This window comes from Tachypleus tridentatus, chromosome 7 (assembly GCF_004210375.1).
Source record: "Tachypleus tridentatus isolate NWPU-2018 chromosome 7, ASM421037v1, whole genome shotgun sequence".
NCBI lineage: Eukaryota > Metazoa > Arthropoda > Merostomata > Xiphosura > Limulidae > Tachypleus > Tachypleus tridentatus.
The window spans coordinates 172,367,405-172,388,254 of NC_134831.1; the positions used below are offsets into that span (position 1 = coordinate 172,367,405).

Here is a 20,850-nt window from a genome sequence, read left to right on the forward strand (position 1 = left end):
TTTCTGATTTCCAGACATGAATCCACTCCACAGAAAATATTCCATGACATTTACTTATCACAACTTGTTAGATTTATTATAATTTAAAAGGTTTTATAGAGAGAAAGCTTGAGCACTAACAGACAAACCTTTGAGTAGAGGTTTTTCTTTCAATAAGTTATGTGAAATTTTTAAAATTCTGTGCAAAATATTTTCATACATTCTTCAGTAGAGCTATGTTTTTATGAAACTTTTTTATTCTTGGCGTATATAACCTAAGCATCCATCCTTTCAAAGTTATAATTTTGTTCGACTCATGACGTAAGTTATGCTGAGTTGATTGTTTTCCAGGGTACAATCGTGGAATCGGCATAAATAACTTAACTAGTATGTTCAACATGGAATATAAATAAGTTTCTTAATTCTAGCTGTATAAACTCCACCATAAACCTAAGAAATTGACCTTTCACACTTGGCATTTTATTCAATACCACCCAGAGTTATGTTGGGTCAGTTGATTACCATGGTTTGATGATAGTACATCACATAATTAACGTGGCCATTATAGAGTATAAATAACTTTTTTAAACCTGACCTTGTGTACTCTAATGAAAGTCAAAGCATTTAGCACACCATGGAGGTGTAAAACTGTTAACTCTGACATGGAATTTAAGGAATGTTAAATTCTACTACCACTGTAAGAACTTGTTAGCTTTGGTTTGTTTCCTTTATAAGACCCCCCAACCCCAATTTCACTTTCAAGTCTGGCCATTGGACAGACTTTTACTAGTGAGATCACCCACAGATGTTGAGATGACCAGATACACTAGTGGTCATGTACTCACCCAAGCTGAGCTGTTGTTCTGGGATATTCCAGTAAATAAGATACAATTTTGTACATTTTTCTCTAGATTGTAGCACTTTACTGTTTTAATATGATTTAGTATGTATTTCAATTATTTGTAATATTAGCTAAATTAATGCATAATAAAATTATTTAAATGGTAATAAATACATCAGCCAAATGTGATAGGAGTCATATTAGGTTGTCCAAAAATGATATTTATTTCTGTGATCAACAAACTCCCTGAAAGCTGGTTTTGAAAGCGTTTATTGTTCAAAAAGTTGTCAAAGTGCTTGAAAAAAGTGAAAATCTGTAGGGGAAAGGTTTGTGGAATGAGGTAGATGAGACAGAACCTCGATTCCCAATTTGTTCAATTTTTGAAGCATCATCCTTGACAGGTCTCATAACGACGATTTTGTTGATCTTCAGTCAGCTCATGCAGAACCCACTTATCCAACTTTTTAGTCTTTCCAATCACATTCAGGAGGTTGGCAATGCTTGATTTGCTTGTGCCTAGTTTTTTTGCAAACTCACATACTGTTGTGCAAGGGTCTGTCTCAACTGCTTCCCTTAATGTGCTTTCATCTAAGGATGGCTTCCTTCCACGACCCACGTGGTCTTCAAGACATTCATCTCCATGTTAAAGCATTTGAAACTAACGATGAACTGTACGTTCAATAATGGATAAATGGTCGAGTGCCTGGTTGATGTTCCGTGTAGTTTTGGTAGCTTTTCATCCAAGTTTGAAGCCGTAGAGGAAAATCAGACAAAAGTCTTTGTCCATGTTGCCTTGGGGGTTGTGAAACTTACTCTGAGTTGAGTTGAAACAGTAGACAATTAAGACACGTTGTAAACGACAAATGTTGGATTAAACCAACCAACCAACGATAAGTTACTCAACATTCAGCTTCTAAATGTCATTGTGAGAATTCTGATATTTATTTCTGGACAACCTAACACATGAAATTTATCTTTACATGCATCAGTTCTGTTTCAATGCTTCATAATTTCACTTTGCAAAAACAACTTATTCGAGTGTTCTTGCATTAAGGAACAAAAACTATAGTTTCCCATGTGATGATCTAGGAATATTTGGTCATAGAAGTTTTTTTTTTAGTTTTCCTATTAATCATAACTAAGGCTGTTTATTAATAATTGTAATTATTATTGTAGAATTTTAACACGTTGATGGATGGTTTAACAGGATAAAGTATGAAGCCTGTGAATTGTAAGGTGTAAAGAATGAAAAGTGATATTGTAATATCCGGAGGCTGTATAAGTACATGCATACATTAATATACCACGTGCACCCAGCAAATTTTTCCAAGAAAGATAAAACTCACTAATTCTATTTGGTGTGAAAGTTTGTAAGGACTTGTGTTTCTATAATACATTGATTACAATTGTGGAGCCTTAGTCTGGCTTAGTAACCACACAAACCTAAATTAATCATAAAGAAATGTTTATATTTTTACGTATTGTGCCTCTTTGTCTCAGTTTTAAGCACGAGTCTAAATTTCTTCATTATTTCTCGTGCCACCTGGTGGCTCAGTGATATACGTCTTCATTTCTTATAGTGTCATCTGGTGGCTGAATGGTAACTGTGTTAGCTAAACATCTTCATTATTCCTAGTGCCACCTGGTATTTCAGTGATAACCGTGTTAGCTAAACGTCTTTTTTACTTGTAGTGCCATCTGGTGGCTCATTGGTAACCATATTAGCTAAATATTAATTATAGTGCCATCTGTCTTGGTGACTAAAATTCTATGTTTTATCCATGTGGCGAGTTCAGTGAAGATAACCATCTGTACTACATGTGATTTAAAAAAAACTTTTATGCGGATATTTTTCTATGTTTGGACCCAGTATGTAAGTGTGTATGGCTATTGCACTATTTTTAAAATGAGATTTACTTCAAATGATTTTTTATTTATAAGTAACATTTTTACAAAGTCGGTCACGTTCTTCAGGTTTGAAGTGACTTACGTGCTGTCAGAACCCCACGATAATTGGCCTGGAATGAGAGGAAGAGTCCGACCTCACATCATAGAGAAATTTCTTCCCACATGTGAGAAGTTGAAACAGTTCATGTGCATCTGTGGTCCTAGTCCTTTTACAAAAGCTACTATGAAGTAAGTCGAATAATGTTTCATTTATCATTACTTGTGTTTTGTTGGTGTTTTCTGGCTCAGAAAATAGCTTCATTTGTAGAGGGTGTTCTTGTCTCTCGTACAACTGAAGACGATGGATAAAAGTTAATTTCGAGTCAACGTGCACATGAAATTATCTCGTTGATATTTAAGACTAGATTAAATGTTTTTCGTATTCCAGAAGACGGATTAAATGTTATTAGGGTTAACATGGGACACCTTGCAACACTCACGTATTATATAGTAGACGAAATGCTCGAGGCATCAGGGTTTCACCTTTATTTTCCTATAGTAAGACACCAGTAAGTTTATGGACTTCGAACGCAAAAATATGGGTTCCATTCCTAGCAGATAAACAAGGCCACGTTCAACATTGGACTAAAGGACAATAAAATCATCTTTATAGAACCCATATTTACATATGAGTTTTGCGATAATATTATAACTTGTTTATAAAACAATTTTATGTGCCGTAAAGAATAAAACTTATCCTTTTATATATATATATGTTTATATCAGACTGCCTTTAGAGATATAAACTACACACACAGTCGTTGTTGTGTGTGATTTGGGTTGATACATTTGGGTTATAAAATGTGTATTCATAATTACTCAAATAGATGACGCGCAAGTCAACGATGGAATGGACATTTTATTTATTTTTTCTGTGAACAATAGTTGATTCATGATTTATCTTGTTAATTATTACTATTGATCTCAGGCTATTTTTTATATGAACATCACCTCGTGATTTATAACTACAATTCAGGTATCCAAGATAGTATAATTTAAACATACTATGCCTTCCAGCGTTTTATAACTTTAAAAACCAGTTTAATATAGATAGTCCGTTGTGTAGCTTTGTGCTTAACAACAAACATTAAACATAACACAGGTTAAACAATACCCGTTTAAACTTTTTTACATTAATTTGATTCAACCATTTATACAAGATAAACAAATGCGTACTGTTCCATGCAACGTATGATTATAGTATCGTCTAACAATGATTCTATAACAAATCATAATACTGAAAATTATTTAATAATACTTGATCTAGTAATTGTTGTAAAACTAATAACACTGAAAGTTATTTAACAATACTTGATCTAGTAATGGTTGAAAAACTAATTATAATACTGAAAGTTATTTAAAAATACTTGATCTAGTAATGGTTGTATTACTAATCATAATATTGAAAGTTATTTAACAATACTTGATCTAGTAATGGTTGTAAAACTAATCATAATATTGAAAGTTATTTAACAATACTTGATCTAGTAATGGTTGTAAAACGTATCATAATACTGAAAGTTATTTAACAATACGTGATCTAGTAATGGTTGTATAACTAATCATAATATTGAAAGTTATTTAACATACTTGATCTAGTAATGGTTGTAAAACTAATCATAATATTGAAAGTTATTTAACAATACTTGATCTAGTAATGGTTGTAAAACTAATCATAATATTGAAAGTTATTTAACAATACTTGGTCTAGTAATGGTTGTAAAACTAATCATAATATTGAAAGTTATTTAACAATACTTGATCTAGTAATGGTTGTATAACTAATCATAATATTGAAAGTTATTTAACATACTTGATCTAGTAATGGTTGTAAAACTAATCATAATATTGAAAGTTATTTAACAATACTTGATCTAGTAATGGTTGTAAAACTAATCATAATATTGAAAGTTATTTAACAATACTTGGTCTAGTAATGGTTGTAAAACTAATCATAATATTGAAAGTTATTTAACAATACTTGATCTAGTAATGGTTGTAAAACTTATAACACTGAAAGTTATTTAACAATACTTGATCTAGTAATGGTTGTAAAACATATCATAATACTGAAAGTTATTTAACAATACTTGATCTAGTGATGGTTGTAAAACTAATCATAACACTGAAAGTTATTTAACAATACTTGATCTAGTAATGGTTGTAAAACTAATCATAACACTGAAAGTTATTTAACATACTTGATCTAGTAATGGTTGTAAAACTAATCATAACACTGAAAGTTATTTAACATACTTGATCTAGTAATGGTTGTAAAACTAATCATAATATTGAAAGTTATTTAACAATACTTGATCTAGTAATGGTTGTAAAACATATCATAATACTGAAAGTTATTTGACAATACTTGATCTAGTAATGGTTGTAAAACTAATCATGAAACTGAAAGTTATTTAACAATACTTGATCTAGTAATGGTTATATAACTAATCATAATATTGAAAGTTATTTAACAATACTTGATCTAGTAATGGTTATATAACTAATCATAATATTGAAAGTTATTTAACCATACTTGATCTAGTAATGGTTGTAAAACTTATCATAATACTGAAAGTTATTTAACAATATGTGATCTAGTAATGGTTGTAAAACTTATCATAATACTGAAAGTTATTTAACAATATGTGATCTAGTAATGGTTGTAAAACATATCATAATACTGAAAGTTATTTAACAATACTTGATCTAGTAATGGTTGTAAAACTAATCATAATACTGAAAGTTATTTAACAATACTTGATCTAGTAATGGTTGTAAAACTTATCATAATACTGAAAGTTATTTAACAATACGTGATCTAGTAATGGTTGTAAAACATATCATAATACTGAAAGTTATTTAACATACTTGATCTAGTAATGGTTGTAAAACTAATCATAATACTGAAAGTTATTTAACAATACTTGATCTAGTAATGGTTGTATAACTAATCATAATATTGAAAGTTATTTAACAATACTTGATCTAGTAATGGTTGTAAAACTAATCATAATACTGAAAGTTATTTAACAATACTTGATCTGGTAATAGTTGTATAACTAATCATAATTCTGAAAGTTATTTAACAATACTTGATCTAGTAATGGTTGTAAAACTAATCATAATACTGAAAGTTATTTAACAATACTTGATCTGGTAATAGTTGTATAACTAATCATAATTCTGAAAGTTATTCAACGATGTAAGAACTAATTGCTTAACTCTGATATTAACCGATGTTCATTTCATTAAGAATGTTTAATACTCGTGCATTGACCAATGTTCATTCCATGAAGAACGCTTAATTTACGTGTATTTACCAAAGTACGTTAAATAATAAATGTTTAATAGACGTCTATTAACCGATCTAAGTTCTATCAAGGACGTGTTTATCAGTGTATTTCTGGATGTTTTATTATGCCTTTCTGGTGCTGTTTTTGGCTTATACTCTACAGTGATCTGCAGTTAGTATAATTAAATAACGTTAAACATAAATAGAAATGTAATGTTTAACGTTGATAAGTGCATGAAATAAAAAAAAACCATTAAATTGTGTAACTCAAAACATGATTTATCAACTCCAGTGCCTCCTGGTGGTACGTTTTTTAATTTGAGAAAACATTAATTTCGACTAACCCACGTAATTGAGTTAGCTTACTCGTTTATTATGGCAGGTGGCATCAGAACTTGAAAAATAATTTTTGGAATGGCCGTCTTAGAAACTAGTCCGAGAATTCCGGAACTTTCTATCGCGTGCTGTAAATGGGCGTGTTAGAAACATAATGGAGGTCTTAATCATAATGAAACTCGCATATAACGCAAGGTTCGCATAGGTAGTTTATTAGACGTAGTCAGAACCTATCGATTTCGTAAATACAAAAATAAGCATACAAAAGTTCTATTTGAAAAGATAAGTGACTTGCGGGCTATTTATAGTGTTATTAAACTTCGTGTGATTATGTTTCATTTTAAAAATCTCGCGTTTCTGCTTTGGGAGCTGTTCCTTGTCATTGTATCAATTTTGAAAAGTGCAGTCGTAATAAGTAAACTGTAAATGACTGAAATGGTAGCTCTACTTGTTTTTTTTGGGGTGATCGTTAATTACGTCTTCGTCTTTTGGAGCTCGAGGTTATATATAATATTGCCTGTTGTCAAGCTTCCAGAAAGATTTGACAGCCAGTAGTAATAAAGATTATTTTAAAGCTTCCCGAGAACTGCCAATATTGATCGTTTATGCTAACCAACTTACTAGAGTGCCCTCGTGGGGCGGGAAGGAGATGAATTGCAGTAATAACTAGGGGGACTGAACAGTAATGGTGTATCTGGATAAAATATGTACAAATAAAAAGAGAGAGAGAAACCGGGAGATGTTTGATCACCTCCTCAAGGTGTTTCTTCTTGACCCACATGAATCTTAGGGCATCAACCGTTTAATGAAGTTGTAAGATGGGATTCTACGCAGATGAGAAACTGGGATTTGAGGATCACAGCGGTGGAGTGTGTCCTCTAACCATTCACATTTCATTTTCGACGGAATTAGCTAATACTTATCGTATCTATTAAGTATAGGTGTATTTGGTTTGTTGATTTCATTCATAGATACCTTCTTCCTGACGTGCCTCTTTGGTAACTATAGTGATGTAACATTCAAGCTCTAGGTGTTTCTTTGGTTACTAAGGGATTTGAACTTTTAAAACCTTTAAACATTACAAAGTTTTCCGTGGTTACCGTTGTAATGGATTTTACTTTTCAAGTATAGATGTTTTTCTTTGAATAGCGTGGTGATGGAACGTTTCGAGTTTGAGGTGTGTTTTCTCGGTGATGGAACCTTTAAGCTCCAGGTGTGATTTCCTTAAAATAAACTAATATAACAATAACGAAAAATAAAGATACCATAGAAATCTGAATAGAAACCAATAAACTAATTCGTAATAAAATGTTTATTACGTTTGGAAGTGATTACATCGGGAAGTGATGTTACTGTTATTTTTATTAGATACCTTGATAAAACTGCCACCTGGATTTTTATACCATTTTATCGTAATATCGTTTGTTTCCTATTTCATCGTGTTATTGAAGCGGTGATTCGGTTTTATTAATAAGATACTCAATTACCGGAAAAACGAAAACTCGTTTGGGACAAAGTTGTTAGCTAGGACTAATCTAATCTTTAGACAAATCATTTGCGTTTCTGATAACACAATGTAACACAAATTTTGTTCCAGGATAGTATGTGTTATTTCTTAATTGCTTGTGTTGTAAAAGTACAGAAAATGGCCATTATTTCCTTCAAACTTTGCTTTTGTGACCTGGATAATGAAATTTAGAAATTAACCTATTTTCTATGTAAAAACGGGCAAATTTGCACATTTTCATGTACATAAGGTCTGAATAAAACAATGGGAGCACATAACGAAAACATGATGGGAGACTATATTTGGGGGCTGATACGTGAAAGTGATTTACATTACAGTAGCAAATCTCGAAGAGAAAAATAGGTCTTTTCCATTTACTTTAGGCATTAGCAATTGGGAAATAACACCTTTCGCCAAGGAACAAGAAAAAGTAAAAATTTTGTTATATAGTGTAATCGTTCGCTATTGATTAAAGGTGTAACAAATACCCGTTCATTGAACTTGATTTGTTGCACAGCATCTTGAAAGATCTTTGTTGCTGCTTGCACGACCAAGTTGGTGGTTTTAGCCTCGTTGCCAAGAAGTTTTGTTGATATTAACTTGTATTGAGGCCAAGATGTTCAAGAAGAGTGACAGTCACTTGCTGATGGAAAAAAAATACTGAAAATACTGAAAAAAAGTAAATATATATTTTATCAAGAGATTTGCATTAGTTTATTAGTATTTATCCACGCTATGTGTCTGAGGATCATGTATAAGATTCATACCTCTATTCGATCAGACACGAGTAGTTCAAGAGTTAGAGGCGGGTTTCATTAGCTTGTCAGTTCGAAATTAAGGATGGCTGACGCAGAGAAAACTCCTGTGTAACTATACGCTAATCTCCAAACTTTTCAAAAACTGGAGCAGATTTAAAATATTTTTCTTCAACTTGGATTTTTAGTCACAGCTACGTTAGAAAACAGTCAATAAACGAAAGAAGCCAGAAATTCGTCACGAAAAATCCACGTATACAAACATGAATTATAAAGATATTTTAGAAAGACAACGGTTTATAACCTCGAGATTGTACTTGTCTTTGATTCTCAAATTAACTACTTATTTTGATTTTATTTGCTCCTGGTAAGGGTTGTATATCATAGCATATTGAGTGAGTTTTGTTTTTTTTCCATGGTAACAATAAGTATAAAGAACTGACCGAGAAAAGAAACGGTGAATATGTCATATAAGAAAATTCCAGCCGTTATTAATTAGTGCCCTCTAGCGGTATAGCGCTATGTCTACGAACTTGCAGCTCTTGAAACCGGGTTTTAATGCATGTTGTTTGGCCGTGTGGGTTAAAGCGTTTGACTCGTAATCTAAGGGTCGCGGGCTCGAATCCCCGTCGCACCAAACATGCTCGCCCTTTCAGCCGTGGGGGCGTTATAATGTAACGGTCAATCCCACTATCCGTTGGTAAAAGAGTAGCCCAAGAGTTGGCGGTGGTGGTGATGACTAGCTGCCTTCCCTCTTGTCGTACACTGCTAAATTATGGACGGCTAGCACAGATAGCCCTCGAGTAGCTTTGTGCGAAATTCAAAAATAAACAAACTAACTAACTTAAGCATTAATGACGGTAAATTTTGTATTTTTACGTGTTTATTAGTACTATTATTAATACCAAACTAGGGTAACTTTTAAAATAAGGAGACAATCATGGATCCATAAACAATTTCTTAAAATTAAGGAAGTATTAATTTATTTGCTGTTTAGTGATTAATATAGTTATTTGTGGCCCACACTCGAATATTCTTGGGGATATTCTATCTTTATTAAGTTAAATTGAGAAAAAAAAGGTAATTAGCTTAGAAAAAATGTTAGTGCAAAGACGATGTCAATATGGATACGACGGTAAGTCAAGAGTTAACCTTGTTTGACGCCATCTTGTTTCTGCTTTTACCACGTAGTTACACCCTGGGTCTGTGATAGTTCAGTTATTTTAAATCAGTACAACATAAAAATCCATGCGAAGTTGCGACTTATGCGGTACCATTGTATTACAAGTCTGAAATGATTTTATATATATATTCTTTTCTGACCCACATGTTGGATGTGCGATTGTATGAAAGCCAGTCTCCAAGTCTCTACGAATCATTTATAACTGTCATAGCTCGGACATAAAACCGTATAAGACCATTTTCAACATTGAGAATGACCTGTTTTGGCGAGTAATCAAGTCATTTAGTAGAATAAAACATGGTGGAAGCTAAGAGTCGCAACCTGCTGACGACAGACTACTTATAGCCTTCCATCATTTCTGTCTGCCATGTGGTCGTTTATGTTCAGTTCCCTTGTTTTTCATCTTTGGTTAACCAGGCTGTAAGAATGCAATACGAGATTTTTGATAAAGATTATAATAAAATAATTTGGTTAAAATGTCATAGTATAACGCTAGCAGCATATGAATAATATGTATTGAGAAAGATTTACAATTCCGTACCAAAGTGCTCCCCACTGTAAGCGTGTATTAATAAAAACCTGGTTTCGACAACTTTGGTGAGTACACTACAGATAGCCCATTGTGTAGCTTTGCTTTTAACTACAAAGCAAACAAACTGTCCACACCGACAGATATCCAAATTGTTGTGATGAGTTCTTCGAAAGATAGAATGCCACGCCAGTCTTAAGAGTGTTCGTCGTTAACTAGAACGCAATATTTAAGTTTAACGGTCAATAAAAAAGGAACGTTATTTGTATAGAATGATATTCAGTGAATCTCTTGTACGTTTCAATTATTTTTTTCTTGTCAAACTTTATCAGTTTCAGAACGAATGAAAAGTGCATGAAAGTGAATTAAGAAACAAACTTGTGTACATGAGTGTCTCGTTAAATAGCTTTATCTTTTTTGTTTTCTAAAGAGGAAACTTGTCAGTTCACATAATTTATGGCAGAAGAGGGCTTTCAGAAGATGGAAGGTTTGTAATGTTATCCATCTTTTTTATTTTTATTTTGTAGGTATCTTGAAGAAATAGGATACCACTCCAGCCATGTCTACGTTTTTGTGGGCTTATGAAGCTGAAACCATACAGATGACAGTGCCCATGATAAGTTTGTTAAGAGCACTTGAAAAGGATTCTGAGAAAATAAATCGACTTGGAGAACTTAATTACAGAGATGCTGATTTCTGCATACCGTTTTATTTTTATTTATTTTTTTTCAAAAATTAAAACCAGTCACAGTCACCCTGCGAAATTTTTGTATTGAAAACTATTTCTTATACAAGAAACTCGTTAATTACCTCAGCCGTCCCTAGAGGGCGATGTACATTCGTTTGTGAATAAAAGGTAGTTGAGGTTTTCTTTGAAATGTCAAACTATATTCAGACATTGTTAATATATAATTTATAGTTAAATGTTAAATATACAAATTAATGTCATATGTATATAAAATAAAAGGATTTACTGTATCCTAACGCCATGATTAACAAGACACCTGTATTTGTTTTGTTTTTTTACAAGCTAACTCGTTTCAATCTAACCCAACTGTTACCAGTGGTTTTCGTAAAATATTTTACGATTAAAAATTTAAAAATAAATAATTGAAAGTGAAAGATGAAGCGTTTAAGAAAATTCTCCCACCACCATTAATATGTAATAAGTGAAAGGTCAAAAGCGTGAAGTTTCTAAAGGTCTAATTAGAAATTCAGTTAAGGGTACGGTGAAATAAGTCAGTTGAGACAGACGTATAGTTTAACAGCAAACTAAATAATATTAGATGGAGTATCATACGTTATTATGAAATAAGGAGACGAATGGAGACTTTGCGCCTACAACAGGAGCATAAATTTTCTGTAAAGCTGAAACGTTGGGCAAATAAAAGAACTTCGAAAGATTCCTTGGAGTTCACGATCATGTCATTTATTCGTGACTGTATCCAGTAGGCGTTATGTAATTACAAAGGTAACTAAAAGCAATATAATACAGTTGGACATATCTTTCTATATAAGTATATAGATGGTGAGAGAACTTAGAGTTGAATAGACAGGTCAGCTGTTGCTCTAAATAGACCGAAACATCACAGTGTTAGTAAGCTATATATCAATACTATAAAGAAATATCACGTTCTTTAAGTTATAGGTTAAGATACAATGGGGTTACTGGGGCGGAACTTATTGAAACAGTCTTTCCGGAACCAAGGTGTATTGTTAATAATGATGTCTTTCACCTCCTCAGTGCGCCTCATGAAGGCCATAGGTAATAAAGTCGTGAACAATACACAGACAGGTGAATCTCGGCCTCTGTATAGTCAAGAAAAGAAAGAGAGAAAAAAATACACTTAGAAACAGCGCTTTGTTTACTCATGTATGCTTGTCTGAACCCATAATTTTCTGCCCCATTCTATTTCTTTTCTGCGAGTTGAAAAAATATAGTTATAATTTAGGCCCGAAGTGTTATCCAAAAAGTACTACAACAGAATTTCTTCTTAAGGCATATTTAAGTAATGGCTAGCGAAGGCTACCAAGTTCGGAAGAAACGATACCTGTTTCTATTCGGTTGTAAAGCTATGTCTTAAGTATGTTTAAATTGGTGAAAGAACCCTGTAAGTTGTGATAAATTAGTTTGTAAAATAAATTGGGTAATTCGAAAATATATTAGAGTTAATAATTCAGAACTGAGCCGCCAGGGTTATGTTAGGACCATAACTTTCGTAACTGTTATTAGAATTCACAATTTGTATTTAATTAAGGCGTCTTGAAGTTACCTTTACGAATTCAGGATTTTCCTTTAAAGACCCGAATTCTATTCAGTAGGCTTAAGATTTGTTGTAAACTTCACATATGCTGCAATGTTTCAGTTTTGTTTTTCATATTCCTCTTAATTTACCCATTTGACTTTTAAACCGCTATTTTAAATTACTTCGAATTTAACTTGAATAGCAACTTATACTAAAATGGTTAAACGACCTAGTTAGAAACCTCTAGTATTCAGTCAGGTAGAGCTATCCCTAATTCTTATGACCAGAGGGAAGAGTATCAGGAGTGTTCGCCATCAAAAGTGTCTTATCAATCACCACTTTTGATTCGAATAACAGAAATAGCTTATTTTTAGTAACGTGCTCACACTTGAAAGTGTAGAGCGTGTTCAACGACTTAATGAACTTCGGATCATTTGATTTGCAACGCTAACAACGAGACCACGTCCTGGTTCTGCCCAAATTCTCATTGAACTGTAATCGAGTTATTCATCTTATTGTTTTATAATCCTATTAAAAGAAATGTGAAACAAAGAACAAAGGTTTTAATAACATTCATATAAACTAGGGACAAAAACGAGACCGGTGGCTCAGTGGTTAGCTCGTAATACTGAATTTTGGGGCTTAGTCCCGGAAATTAGTACAGCGCAGATAGCTCATCATGCAGTGTGCTTAAACTAAAACTAACAATGAACGTTTGTATTTTTAACGTTTTTTTTTCTCCATTCTGTTCGTGACTATAAACCTGAAGCCAAAACGTGCACCAAGTTGTTTGTTACAAAAAAAATTGCCCTAAAATTATTTCTTAACTTTTTCGATTTATGTTCGTTTTTTTTTTTCTTATAGCAATGTCACAACGAGTTATCCGCCGAGGGAGAATCGAACCCCTGATTTTAGCACAGTAAATCGGAAATCGATTGTTTATAATTAAAAGTATTAATATAAGGTATAAAAACTAAATAGGTTCTTATTTTTAGTACTTTTTATTAAATACAAAGCTTCACAATGGACCATCTCTGCTGTACCAACCACGGGTGTCGAAACTCGATTTCTACCGTTGTATTTTCATTTTTATATAGATATTTTGTTTTTAACATGATACACCCGCTAGGCTTATGCTAGAACAATAACAATATCTAACCTTAGCTTGAATTTGATATCGTGACAAGTTTTATGGTTGGATTTTTTTACCCATGTTTTATTAAACTTGCGACTTTTGTATCCATAAAAGCAAGCCGCAAATTCAAAGTGTAATGATTAAAAAATCTACTGAAACATTTACTGAATCTACTGAAAAGTTAGTTACAATATTAGAGTTAATTATCCAGTGAGATTCTCTATTCTTAGTATCATTAACTTACTTCTGATACTTATGAATATTAATACAGTGGTATCTCGGTTCTCGAACTTAATCCGTTCCAGAAGGCTGTTCGAAAACCGAATCAATTTTTCCCATAAGAAATACTGTAAATTAAATTAATCCGTTACAGACATCCAAAAATTACGCATTATGAAGCATTTTAAGTAAAAACTATTGCTTATATATATCTGTATAATAATACTTACATGCATAAAGTCAACCACAAAAACTATAAACACAATAAAAAACAAATGAAAATTTAACTGCACTTTACCTGTGCTGAGGAGAGCTGATGGTGTAAGTGAAAGGTGGTGAGGAACGTGGAGAGTAGGAGGGTTATTATTGTTTGGAAGGGGAGTCACCTTCCATAAAAACGTCAGGTAACACTCCTTCTGGGGTTCTTTTTCTTTTCTATCTCTTTGCACTGCTACAACCTGCTTGAGACTCACTGGACCCATTTCTCACTAAAAACTTGTCTAATGAGGTTTGTTTCTGCCTGGCACCCTCCCCATGTCTCACCACACTATGTATGACATTTTTCTTCCTAAATTTTTCAAACCACCCCTACTAGCCTTAAAGGCATCACTTGTATGAGCACTCGTTCCAGGGGTGTTTTTCAGGGGGTCAACATGCAACTGCTTTGCTTTCTCACAAATGAGTCTCAGAAATGCTATCACCAGCTAACTGTTTTTCGTTTACCCAAATCAACAACAGTTTTTCTACCTATTCCATTGTTTGTGATCTTTGTTTCGTAAACACTGTCACTCCTTTTGCAACATCAGCACCTTTAATGATCTCTTTATTTTTCAGTATAGTGCAGACTGTAAACTTCACCATACCAAACCGTGTAGCAAGGTCAGACACGCAAACACCACTCTCATACTTCGCTATAAGATCTTTTTTCACCTCTATTGTGGCTCTAACAACTTTCCTTTTTGGTTTGCTGCGTTTATTATCTTTCTTTGACTCCATGGTGGCTTATTTAATCAGAATATTTAGAAAAACAAACAACAACAAAAACAAGAACATTCACAGCAGATTTTAGCGGAGGTGTGGACTGAGCAACAGGTTCGGGTAAAATGTTTTGGGCAAGCTTGGTGTGGGCCGAAAATGGTCGAAGGGTCGTTCGGGTCATAAGTCGGGTTATTTCGGGGGTTCGGGCCACGACAGCTTGGTTCGGGAACTGAGTTTATGTTCGACAACCGAGACATTTTTTTCTCAAACAATATGCACGAAAACCGAATTGTTCCAGAAGGGAGTCGTTCGAGAACCGAGGTACCACTGTATATATGATGAAATTAACTAAAAACATACATATCTTTAATTTCACTACCCAATTCAATTGGCTCCTCTTCAAGCAGGGATTCTTGAAAAACTGTTCTTACGATACACTAATAACGAAAGTTGTTATGGCGCGAACGCCTGTTACAAAATGAAGAAACATGACTACAATTCATTATATTTATTACAAGTATAATAAGGATAAGGTTACTTTAAAAGTGGGCCTAAAATGCCTTAATGACGACAGGACGAATTTAAAAGAAAGCCTAAAATATCTCAATAATGACCGGACGATTTAAAAAGTAGGCGTAGAATAGGTTAGGTTAGGTTAAGTCACTTGGTAGCCAACGTGTTAAGAATGGTAAGACGATTTAAAACGGAGGCCTAATATACTCTAATAACCAAGACATAAACCTAAGATATTCAAATAATGAGACCCCTGCTTTTAAATTTTTCTCAGTACTTTCTGTAGTTACAATGAAAGAATCCTAGTATGCTAAACAAAATTAAATATAGAAAGTGGAAAATTAAACCATTAAAAATGAATGACAATTCGCCCTCATAATGATTTTTCGCATAAACCTTAAATAAGAAAAATGTAGATAAAAATTCAAAATATATTTTTAGAAATATCTTGATCTAAATAAATAACCTCTTATATAATGAGGACTATTAGCAGAGCCAAAAATTTGTAAACAATAAACAATTCAGTATTTACATTGTTAGATGTCCCAGAGTTTTATTCACTATTAACATCTGGTTCTATTATACATTTTGATCCCCAGAAAACTAAACAAATGAAGTTAGATATTTTAAACAGTAATCCTATGTTTTACGGTCCCTTGATAGGACAGCGGCGAGTCTTCAGATTTACAAAGTTAAAATCAGGGATTCTATTTCCTCGGTAGACATAATAGATATTCCGATGAGGTTTTGCAATAAGAAAACACTTTTATATACATATGCCCTAGTGGCACAGCGGCACGCCTGCGAACTTACGCTATACGCTATAAATCAGTTTTCGATACACTGACCATCTCACACACATATAATCCAGGTAATTTGTACTCATACAGTACTGATACTGATCACTACACCTATAACCCGTGCAATATTTGCATCAAAATACAGTTAAATAATACGTAGAAAGTGTTCAGTGTATACCTCGAGAAATATTATCTGCCTTTCACTTAATTATGCGACGAGAGAAATGTATAAAATATGATTATTTGTAATAAGCAAAACACAAGCCCAAATGAACATAAGAAACGCTACACCAATCAAAAGGATTCCCAGGTTAAGGGCTATGATGTGGAATTTAAAAGGTACCCTAGGTTTTGGAGGTGACTGTAAGTAGTACGACCCACATTGCGATGGGGATACACCGTCTATCAGTCTTAACCTTAGTTTGCCAGTCTCACATGAAGAAATTCTTAAATAAAAGTAATTAAATAACAAAATAATCAAAAGGAAGAGAAATTAGGAGCGAGATGTGGGTGCTCAAGCCCATAATGCCCCAAATCTATATCACTCTTCACTGCCTGCAGACAGTTGTGGAAGGGTGACTCCTCTTCAAAGTAAAGAAGAAGGAAAAAAATGAGGTGAAATCAAATGTTTGAATATTATTTATTTGTTCACAATTTCTTAAATGTTATAAAATGGGTTGATTATTTATTATTATTCCAAAAAGTATATCTTTTATTATTAACACTTATATGTTTAATTTTGTCAAATAAAATATTAAGTAATTTATTTAATAAAATGGCCGGTTGTTTATTAATTGTTCCTATTAAACTAGAAATAAATCTAAATCTAATTGGAGATCTATAGAGTTTGGGAATAGCATATAGAAAAGGTAAATTTACATAAGAATTTGATTTAGGAAAAAGTTTTCATATAGATGTGGGACGTTGTGGTCCTGAGGACCCACATCTCACTCTTCTAACTTCTATTTCTAATCCTTTATTTTATTTAATTATTCTTTATGTGAGATTTGAGAACGGAGATTGAGACTGATAGAAGGTGAATCCCCACTGCAATGTGGGTTCTAATTCCGCAGTTACCTTCAACACTTAAGGTACATTTCATATTCCACCCAAGGATTTAACACTGTGAGTTTGTAAACTTATTGCTGTCCTACCGGTGAGCATTATTTCTGAAAGTTAAGATTACATTCTGCATCAGTATCTCAAAATCGAGTCGTTGGCTGAGAAATTTAGCAAAAATTCAAAAAATTGAAATTTGTTTTCGAATCAGCCCGTTTATTTGATAAGTTTATTATTTATAAAATAAAATACACAAAAATATATAAAAAACGACTTAATAGTTATCCAAAAAAATAAACATTAACTGAAAAGACTGTTAGAAAATACACATTGGACTATGTGCAATATCCGCCTCGGGAATCAAATATCTGGATTTTAGTGTTATAAGCTCGTAAACTTACAGTTTTCCTACTGGGGGACCTAGGAAAACGGAATATTTTGTTTATTTAGAACTGATTAAGCACATGAATGTTTCACCAATCTTGATGATTAGTAGAATAATATTGTGCGGGCCCGGCATGGCCAGATAGGTTAAGGCGTTCGACTCGTAATCTGAGGGTCTCGGGTTCGAATCCCGGTCGCACCAAATATGCTCGGCCTTTCAGCCGTGGGGGCGTAATAAAGTGATGGCCAATCCCACTGTTCGTTGGTAAAAGAGTAGTCCAAGAGTTGGCGGTGGGTGGTGATGACTAGCTGTCTTCCCTCTAGTCTTACACTGCTAAATGAGGGACGGCTAGCACAGATAGCCCTCAAGTAGCTTTGCGCAAAATAAAAAAAACAAACAAACAATGTGCAGGAATGTACTCAAAGAGTAATTATAATATTAACATATCTTGTAACAAAACTTTTATGTTGTTTATTTTGCTTTCCACAAACACTAACAGAGATAATATTCAAAAGAAAATATTATTTGTCTAACTGTACGAACATAAATAAATAGTACAGTGTTGTTTAAATAATTGATAACGTAAATGACGTCACCACTATTGTGTGTGTTGTTGTCGTATACAGCCGGCCTGATAAGTCCTGGTATTAAACAAAAGACCTCGTCTGCACTGTATATGGCATACATGGTGTGATTTACATACTGTTACATTCTTATTTACTTCCATTCATAAGTTCTTATAATTACAATGTAAATAGCTTTTCCTATTTTTGATAGTAATGATGGAACAAATTATAAAGCTGGTATTAAAACACAGTGTCACCCAGTTTTACAATTTAGCAAACACAATTTTTAGTGTTTTTATCATATGGTTCTTTCAGTTCTCTGTAATCATATATGATCAGTTTCGTATTTTTGTGTCGTAAATTTTAAAGTGTTCGACTTTAGTTATTGCAGATCAAAATATTTTATTTTTACCTAGACTTACTCGTGACAACCAACAGAACGGGGGTGGAGAGAAGAATGAAACAGTTATGGGACCAGAATAAGAGAAGATGTAATTATATATGGGTTAAAACTGGTACAGCGATCTCAGATGAGAAAAAAAAACGGGTGGTAAGAAACTTTATGCAAGGAAAGAAGTTACACAAAACCAAAAAATGTAAATTTGGGGCTATCAACGTTGATTCTATTTATTATTAGCCTTCAGAACACTGATGTGCATATTTATACCAGAACATAGGAGAGAAGGATGTTTTAACGTCACAGGAAGATGTTTGTTTGTTTATTATTAAGCACTAAGCTACACAATTGGCTATCTGTTCTCTGTCTACAAAGGGTATCAAAACCCAGTATTTAGTGTTGTAAGTCCACAAGCGTACCGCTGTGTTACTGGGAGACCAGGAAAACGTACTTTAAGTCCCGGTATAAAAGTAGGCTAAAACTATGATTATAACTGACTCGGGTCTTAAATGAGTTGGTTCGTGATATATTAAAATAACATTTGAATTTTTTTTTTAAATTAATAAAACGTACATGTATTTAGTTTCTTATGAAAACAATAATAACGCTAAAACAACTTCTGGTTTCGTAATAAAGAAGATAAAGAAACTGAACGGTTTAAGGACTGTATTATTTTATTTGTATCTAAAGGTGAAAACCTGTGCTTGTTGATGATAGTAGCTCCGATACCACTACTGCTAACCCTGATTTTATCAAAAGTGTATGAAATGTAGACTGAAACCTGTGCCAGAAAACATGAATGTAAAATGAATACATTATTCAGTGCAGTACCGGTCTCCGATGGTGGCGTCCCCAACCCATCTCATTAATTCACTTTGTTAGTAAATCGGGCAGTCGGTGTCTCCTGCGTGTTGGTGTTTTGCGCAAGCGCACCTATGGCATTAACCATAGTTCGTCCCTGGCACCATTTAATTAAGAAACACCAACTGACGTGATTTAGAGCCTAACGTGTTGATTCAAATTCTTGGATCGAAACAACATGGAAGGAGGAAACATGGGGTCCTAACGGTACATGTTAGTTGTGGTACTTATTAGTCCGTCTATCCGTTCGCTGGTTTCAAGAGAACACACTCATATGGTCTATACTGAGAATAGTACTGAATGAGCCTACTAGAGGGCTCAATATAAGAAACACCTTGTATCAATGTTGCTGGTGATTATTTTTGAAATATGGAAATCAGATTCTATTAAAAAAGAGATAAAAACATTTCAGTCTATAGACTTTCCAATAAAGTACTGATCTCTCATATTTGATTTTCCTTGCGGTAACTTACAGACTTACAACACAAAAATCCGGAATTCGATTCATAACAAGGGTTTTCAGACCTTTATTCTCTGCGGTTTCTTACGATTCTTATATTTGTATAAGATTTATCATTCCATTATACTCTAGGATTAATTGTTATCTAGGACTAACGTTTATTTGTATAATTCCGGGGAACTATTAACAGCATGGCTTATAAACCTGTTTTCGGAATAGTGAACACTTCTGTGTAAAAAACCTTGAATTACTTTGTTTGTGAATTATTTAGAATGTATGCTAATCAAGGTTTTCTTTCATATGTTAATTTGGTGAATTGTAAAGTTAATTGTTTATCTTCATTAACATGGCTGAACTAAGGTTACTGAGAAATATCATACACAATATTACTAGATTTACAACGTAAAATGTGTGTGTGTGTGTGTGTGTTTGCTCATAGCAAAGCCACATAGGGCTATCTGCTGAGCCCACCGAGGGGAATAGAACCCCTACTTTTAGCGTTGTAAATCCGGAGACATACCGCTGTACTAACGAGGGGCTCACAACGTAAAATAAAGATAAAAACAGTTCCATAATGAAAACCTCTGGAAAACATGTTTTCTGACAAAAACAACCATAGATACTGAAGCTGTTCACCCAGACAATCACTAGGTAATCAGTGACGCTGTTCACCCATTACTACCCAGCGATCAAATCACACTATAGTGGTTAAGGCACTCGACTCGCAAACTGAGGGTTGCGGGTACGAATCCCGGTCGCACCAAACATGCTCGTCCTTTCACTCGTGGGGGGCGTTATAATGTGACGGTCAATCAGACTATTCGTTGGTAAAATAGTAGCCCAAGAGTTGGCGGTTGGT

At 33.5% G+C, this 20,850-nt stretch overlaps 1 protein-coding gene across 6 annotated transcripts in view; it reads left to right on the top strand.

Moving 5' to 3' along the window:
• LOC143257255 (cytochrome b5 reductase 4) overlaps positions 1–11,257 on the top strand; it is a 38,505-nt gene extending 27,248 nt beyond the window's left edge. For 5 of the 6 annotated variants that reach the window (XM_076515685.1, XM_076515679.1, XM_076515680.1 and 2 more), the window contains exons 15-16: positions 2,795–2,956; positions 10,900–11,257. In XM_076515685.1, coding sequence (XP_076371800.1) covers positions 2,795–2,956; positions 10,900–10,957 — 220 coding nt within the window. In that variant the 3' untranslated portion in view covers positions 10,958–11,257. The remainder of the gene's footprint in view (positions 1–2,794; positions 2,957–10,899) is intronic. The other variant, XM_076515686.1, reaches the window with a different exon arrangement.
• The last annotated feature ends 9,593 nt before the right edge of the window (positions 11,258–20,850 follow it).